Source organism: Manis pentadactyla, chromosome 8 (genome assembly GCF_030020395.1).
Source record: "Manis pentadactyla isolate mManPen7 chromosome 8, mManPen7.hap1, whole genome shotgun sequence".
Classification (NCBI taxonomy): Eukaryota; Metazoa; Chordata; class Mammalia; order Pholidota; family Manidae; genus Manis; species Manis pentadactyla.
The window spans coordinates 123,820,473-123,827,947 of NC_080026.1; the positions used below are offsets into that span (position 1 = coordinate 123,820,473).

The 7,475-nt window shown below is 45.7% G+C and overlaps 1 protein-coding gene across 4 annotated transcripts in view; it reads left to right on the top strand.

Annotated features, from left to right (window-relative positions):
• VTI1A (vesicle transport through interaction with t-SNAREs 1A) overlaps positions 1–6,953 on the top strand; it is a 356,990-nt gene extending 350,037 nt beyond the window's left edge. For all 4 annotated transcript variants that reach the window (XM_036898499.2, XM_036898497.2, XM_036898500.2 and 1 more), the window contains one exon: positions 3,448–6,953. Coding sequence is in view for 2 of the 4 variants with exons in the window: in XM_036898497.2 (XP_036754392.2) it covers positions 3,448–3,541 (94 nt within the window). In the remaining 2 variants the exon portion in view is untranslated. The remainder of the gene's footprint in view (positions 1–3,447) is intronic.
• Positions 6,954–7,475: the final 522 nt, after the last annotated feature.

Sequence of the window (7,475 nt, forward strand, 5' to 3'; positions counted from 1 at the left end):
CTGGGTTCCACACGAGGATCAGTATTTTCAATAGTACTTTGTGAGTTCAGCCTCAAAGTAAATGGTTAATTCATCTTGTATCAACAGCACTGTGATTCATAATGTAAACTTGGAGAATCCTTGATGTTTCGGGCCCACATTCCTTTTAATTTGGCTCTGCATTCTTTTAAAGCCACAGTGTGCTCACTTAATAGAATGCAGCATGCAAATGCACAAGTTTTTGCCTGGAGGCAATTTAGCCTGGCTGTTTCAATGGATGTCTTCTTTCAAGTGTATATTCTTTCTTAAATTATTTACTGGGTAAACACACTTTGCATTTTCAAAAGGGAGATTAAGACTGCTTGCTGCAGACCTAGTAGAACATAAAGCAGCCCCTCATCCCAGCCCAGAGTTAGAAGCAAGTTACTTGTGGGCTTCCCCAAAGTTCCTTCTCTGGCTCCCTAGCTGGGACCTACCCCCTTCCTGGCTTATTTTGCTGATTCCCTCCAACCTCTACACTCCCTTCTGCTTTGCCCACAGCAATACCTGCCAGCAGCCGTGCCTGTGACTGTACTCCAGGCTTCCTCACAGATGGGGCCCACCAGGGCCAGCCTGTGTTTGCCCTCCATCCAGGCTGGCAGGGTCCTATCCACAAGGCCCAACAGCTAACTTCTCTAGTCCTTATAGACACTGTATGTGTCCAATACCTTTGAGGACCAAAGCTGGGCTGATAGCCTAGCCAGAGCCAAGCTTACTTTCAGCCCTGTGCTGCTCCAACTCTTCTTTTGCCCCGTATTACCCTTCATCCCAGAATTCTGCCAGTCTTTGGTTTGAAAGCAATTGCTCTCTCCTGCCAACTTCCCCCACTGCCAGCATGTGCCTCAGGTCTGTGAGGCCCATTCCTTCCGAGCTTCAGGGAGAAGACCCGATAGCTCACTGAGAAGACACCGAAGTATGAAGTTTATCTTTGGGGATTTACATCAGCTTTTAACTTCAACCTTTTCTGCACAAACTCCCTGAGATTTTCCTGCAAATTAAATGTGCACAGATTTTTTTCTCCATTCTTCTTTGAGGGAAAAGATTACAATGATGGTGGCTGGGTTCTTTCATTATCATACTTTGGACGGTTCTCTTTCAAGTTCCTGTGTGCCAGCAACTGTGCTGTGTGATGGGGTTAGCGGTCACACACCAACCCGGGGGTGAACAGTTCGGTCTTTCTGAATGTCTGCAACCCAATAGTGAGGTCAGGCTGTTTGGGGATGGGCTGTGTGCTGCGTGAATTAAGATACAAACTGTTAGGAAAGATCACCCCTCTTTGCCTTGAGATGAAGCGCAATTAGGAAGGCCAGGGAAGAGCTGAGGATTTAGGGATTCCCATGTTTTCATTTTTCTAACCATGCCTCAGATTAAACAAGTAACACCCGCAGTTAATCCTTTATAAATTAGCGTCATGGATGCCTTGGGGCCCTCAACCCACAAATAAAATGGTTGTCAGCCAAGAGACACACTACCGTATATTACTTAAGGCAGAATTTTAAAGAGTTTTCATGCTTTTAATCTGTTTCACTGCTGCATTTCAATTTTGCTGATTTTCTTTGCAAGTCTGAAGCTGTTGACTGTGGTAAATACAGATTGTGACAGTGACTGGGGCAAACAGGATGTGTAGAGACCATTCTGAAGACTTCTGCCCCTTCCAGAGAAAAGGGGAAAAAATCAATTTGGGTTTTAAATCGAGTCACCAAGTAGCACCGATCAGCGTTTCATAATTAGCCTCACTTTAACAAGCTGTGAAGTCCCATTTTTATTTATTTATTTTGGGGACAGAGAATGTTCCTGCCTCCCGAGCAAATATGGTCTGTGAAGTCTGAGTTAGCTGTCATCGCAGAAGAATTAATGTTGGGGCACAGCCTTTCTAGTGGGGAAGGGAGAAACAAACGAGACAGATCTTCACTGAGCCTTACGTGATAAATGAGGGCCGAGCGGATCATTCATCTCCTTCGAGGAAAGTGGACACAGGCTAAAGCAGTTTTGCGGAAGACGTGTCAGCAAATGCGATCATTTTGTAACCTGTCAGGAAGAGAGGGAGCCAGTCCTTCCAGGGGGTCACGAGGGAGTGGGCTTGCCTGATGTGACCGTGTCCAGCCATCCATTTAGGTTTGGGGAAGGACAGGGTGGATGAGAAGGAATCTGTCTGCAAGGATGTCATCATCCTTCCAGGAAAGAAACTCAGCCAGAAGCTGAAAAGGCTTTGAACTCCCTGCAAAGATTTCTTTGTGAAGATACAAAGTAGGAAGGTGGGGTCTCTGTTAAATGGGGGGCCTGGTTCATCCCTTCTATCACCTCCCTGTGGAAGCCCCCGAGCAGTGTTGTGTGTCTAGACGAAGGCAGCAGAAATTCTTCTGCTTGATATTTGGAGGACAGGCGGATGGGGTTTGCCATGGGGTCTTAGCCAGGTGCACAGCCGGCAAGGACGCCAACCACTGTCTCTATTTCTGTGTGGTCGGTTCTGTGGGGGGAGCGTGGGTGAGGCGGTTTGACCCAGGTTCCCTTTGAAAGTCTCAACAAAGCATTCTGGTGTTCGACCTCTTTTCTCAGAATGAGGTAACAAATTCTGAAACAACTTCGTCAGAAGCTCTCGGCAGGCATCGTGGAGCACACATCCCCACACAGGTTCTCCCGAGTTCCCGCTTCCCCATGAGCATTTGGCAGAGCCAGAGCTGGGGTGGGGCTGGAGTCCCTAGAGGTGGGGGCCCCCCAGCCAGAGCCAAGGAGACGCTCTGGTGCTTTGTGTTATTGCTCATTTCCATCTCTTCTTGTTACGGAGCAAACGTCACGTTTCCTCCCAGTATAACAGAGCAGGGAGCCCCAGCGACAGACCACGGGTTCCCAGCCGGAGCTGTAACTTTGACACTTGCTTCTTTATCCTGTCCTTTTCTTCCTAAATCTCCCTTTTACTTTTCCCCGGGTATTTTTGTACAGGTAAGTACCTTACTGACATATGTTTCTTTGGAGGCTTTTACTTTATCAGGAAAACTGCAAAAAAACGAGGCTTGTCTCACATTTTAAATTATAAAGAGAAGCTCACAAGGGGCCCTTGATCGCTTAAGATCACTACATGTACTCCAAGCCTAGAAAGCCATTTGATTCGCTTCAGCTTTGCAGTAAGCATTTCTCCAGGTGTAGGGTGACGATCTCTGCAGTCATTCGCGTCCTCATGGATAATTTGTAGAGCCAAAAAACTGCATGGACACGCTCACACACACACACACACACACACAACAGAAAGCTGCATGGGTGCACATGCGTGCATACGCACATGCATGCAGACACGCCCCACCCCACACTGGGCTCTCCGCCTCGACCTGTGAAGCCATCTTTTGATTAGCACCTTGGTCTTGGATGACCCTTGTCAGAATGTCCTCCGTCTATCTGTGTGACTTTTGTTCTGTTGCCTTTGCTCTCTCCTAGAATCATCCAGAACCGCATCCTGGTTGTCGTCCTGGCCATCGTCCTGGTTGCCACCATCCTGATGGCGATCACTTTTTCTGTGAGAAGACACTGATGTATCTGCTCTCCCTTGAGAAACAGCAGCAACGACTTGTTCTGAGTAATTAAGACAAAATGGTCACATGAATCATTCTTTTGCGCTGACAGGCCCTGAATGACCCTCCCTCTCTCTCTCACCACCGTTCAGCTGAAGTGCAAAGAGTGTAAAAATGTTTTCTATTCCTGTTTGCATGTGGTTTGGTTTCCTTTTCTAGGTTTGTCTTCGTCCAGATTTGTTTTTTTTTTTTTTAGAGAGAAAGGTGAATGTTTATTTGCCTTTTGGTAATTTCACCTAGTAACCAAAATAGCCTTGGTGACATCCTTCCTTGCCTGTGGACGTGTCAGGGGCCATGGTTTGGGAGAGGGCGTGATGAGTCAGTCACAGGGGCTTCTGATGGACTGTGCTGGTTGTCACATACCTTGTGTCATCGAACTGCCCTTCTGTGATGTCTGAAGATAAAAATGCAGAGAAAAGCAGGGGCCGGAGCCAGTGACCAACTCCAGCAAACCAGCCCTGTTCCCGCCCAGGCATAACGAATACAGTCAACCTGCCTGAGGGCTTTCATTGTAAAGGTGCGTATTTAATGTCCCTTGTGCGGGAAATTGACTTAGCACTTTCTCTGTTTTTCTATACATAATTTTTCTTACATGCTAAGAATATTTTTGCTGAGCCTGCCTGATACCTACTTTTCACAACTTCGATACTGGCTACAGGAAATATTTCCTTACCTTCCAAAAATTCCAGAGTCCCCAGAATTTGCTGGCAAAGTGTGCCCGGGCGTGGTATTTAATTGTGACCTCCTCCCCAAGACCTATGTAAGCATTCCTGTGTCCTTTCGGTTTTAGTATTTGCACTGCCAAACGCAGCCCTCATACATGCAGAAGGCCTGACAGGGTTCTCCCCACACCCATTCCGGTCTATAGAGAGAACATGAATATTTCAGGGAGAGCGAGAACGTGACTCAGTCAGTGTGAAATTTCAAATGTGATTATAAATATGGTAGAATCAGTGCTAGAAGATGAGCCACAAGAAATAAACTTTGTGGAAAATGTTCACTAACCTCCTTTCAAAAAAAGAAGGGACTGCAGTGTTACAAAAGGACAGTTTTTACTAACAAACGTTGGCACCGCCTTCGTGAATTCACTGTGTATTCAAACCTCTAACCTGCTTTGTGATTTTCTTTGGTTTCTTTCTGTCTAAGGTAACCGGGAATTGCGTTCAAAATGAATTCGCTTATCATCAGGCTTAAAGGTGCCCAAGTTGAGGTCACTTTCCCCCTAGTCTTAAAGCAAGTGTGTTCTTCTTAAGACTTCATAGACACTTACAGGGTCTGTGCTGTCTTTGGAATACAGTTAGAATCTCTGAATACCTGAAAAGCAGACCTGTTCCCTTCAGTAATAATGCTAACCGCCTGTGCCCACGGGTTGAGATCACCTGGATGGATGCAGCATGGCAAAATCCACCGGAGAAATTGTACTTATCAAAACAGGCCAGGGCCTGATGTCTTCAGTTAAATCACTTAGTACTGTGTAAATAAAGCTGCAGCCTTTATTTCTCAGGGATGCTTTGGGATTTTGGCAGAGAGAAGTAGAACAGTGAAGGAATAAGAAGGCTGGGCTCATTTTCCTATCAACTTAAGGGATCTAGCTCAGCAAGAATCTTTTAGTCTGATAATGCAATTCTGCACGTGCTAAACACATCTAAGAAACCATTAAAAAGCAAGGAAACAAACAACCTCCTTCTCGTGCTGAAACACTAATGGTGGGGAAGTATTATACCAAACTCTGTGGTGGCTTCCTCCGAAACGGTTCATCTTAGCTAGAATGTATAACCAGTTAGCCAGCTACACCTCATGCCTCCAGACCCTTCCCAAGGCCACTTAGCAAGCTGGGTTGACCTGATCATCTAACCTTGCTGGCTTCTAAATATTTCACTAAAACGTTGCATATATGTTGAAATAGATGAATAGGGAGGGAGCACATTGCTCACCTCCCAATGGCTTTATCTTTCCAATTCTCTTTTGCAGCTCTTGTCTCAGATTTTGCTCCAGTTCAGCCTTGAGAGTGGGAGGAATGTGAACAGGTTACCCTTAGCCTAACAGCCCCCTCAGACCCACCTCGGGAGTGACCGCCTGGACTGGGGTCATGAGCGCTTCATAGGCAGCTGGTCCAAAGTCCCCGGAACCCCTGCCTGGCCCTCCCAGGGAGCTCCAAGGGAGACAGATTGTTCTCCCTCCTTCCCTGCCCCTCTGGGGAAGGAAGAGAGCCCACAGATTTGAAGCAGGGCATGGATCTGGGAAAGGATCTAAGAACTTAATATGTAGACTTCGATAGATGAATATTTCTAAAGTTGGGAGCCTTTGTTCAAAATAATGTTGGAGGGGGGCAGGGATAAGGAGAAAGATGGGGAGGAAGCCCTCACCATATAAAATTCATAGAGACTCAACAGTTTCCCTGACGGAATAAATAAAGCCGATGCTACCGTGCTCCAGAATCAAAAGCAATTTAATTAAAGTCTCTTAAGTTGTAAAGAGTTTCTAAATGTTCCACGTTGAAGGCGAATGCGTGCAAATGCAGTGGGCTTGACGTCAGCCGCCAGGCCTGGGCTGGGAGGCCATTTGCTATTCTGTTTAAGGCAGGCTGGATTGTCTTATTTTGGAACCAGCTTGGTGGGGGGTTTGCTTTGCCACTGCTTCTGAGGCCTGAGCTTCAAAGGCTGAAATTAATGGTGAACAAAATTGTACGGCTCTGGCCGTCCCATGCGGGGCAAGCCCATTGAGGGTTATCATTAAGTAAAGAAATAAAGAGGGGGAAGAAAGCCTGCCTGCTCCAAAAACCTCATCAGATAATGACCTCAGTGATTGGATTTTCATTACCAAACAGCATCCAGAGATTATCTACCCCATAGAAGAAGGCGGGAGGGGGTGGGGGGGTGAAGAAAGAAAGGAAAGCAACTGTCTTTCTCTCCCTCCCTTTCTCCTTTTCTTTTTTTTGCACATCTTTTCTTTAAAACTGTCAGATCATTTCAGTATTTCAAATCCAAGGAAAACAGCCTGCCTGCTGCTGTATTTGAAGTTGTAATGGTGTCAAAAAGTCACGACTGACTGACAGCCGTCAGTCCCAGAGGGGCTCATTAAATCATAAAAACTTGACAAGGAAATAATTGCACATCGCCAGCAACTTGGCGCCTGTTTAGACGTTTTTATTTTCTTTCATTATTAGTCCCCAACATTACGTTCGTTAACAAATTGCATTAAACAACTGTTAAGGGCTAATGATTTGTTTATCGCTTTTTATTATTATTATTATTTAAACATCAGCTGTGTCATGTGGTACCCCAGCAGCCTCTTGCCATCATCTGACTGAATATTTTTCCACTTGGAGCTCTGGGTTCTGTTGGAATATGAAATAGATTATTCATTACTCTCCTCTTTGCCACTGATTTGATTTCATGTAGCGTCTTCCACAGAGGAAGATGAAAACTTGTCAAAAATAGGTTATATCTTATTCGAAGGGGCAACAATAGCAGCAGGTACAGGCACACTTTAATATTTAATTAAGGTGGATGTTAACCCCTTTAAATGACTTTAGCTGTAAGTTCTATTCAAATGCAGTAAGAGGAAAATAATTGTTCTTAATTTGCAACCTGTTCAGCAGGCCTTCTTCATGGAGTTAGCTGGAAATTTAGAGCAGAATTTTTAAATAATGAAATTTCCCATCATAAATATTTATAGACTTTTGTCAACATAGCTGGGAATTAACTCCAAGCCATGATTTCCTCAACTCCTTAGTGTGAACTGTTAGCCTAGTGGGGCACTTGGCGCTCGGGAGTGGAGGTGGCTTTCCTGGGGGAAATGTGTTTCCACAGCCAAGCCGTTGGTTGGTTGTGGCTGGGGCTGGTGTCAAGGGGACGGCTGTGAGTCCCCTGTCTCTGGTCCACTTGCCTCCCC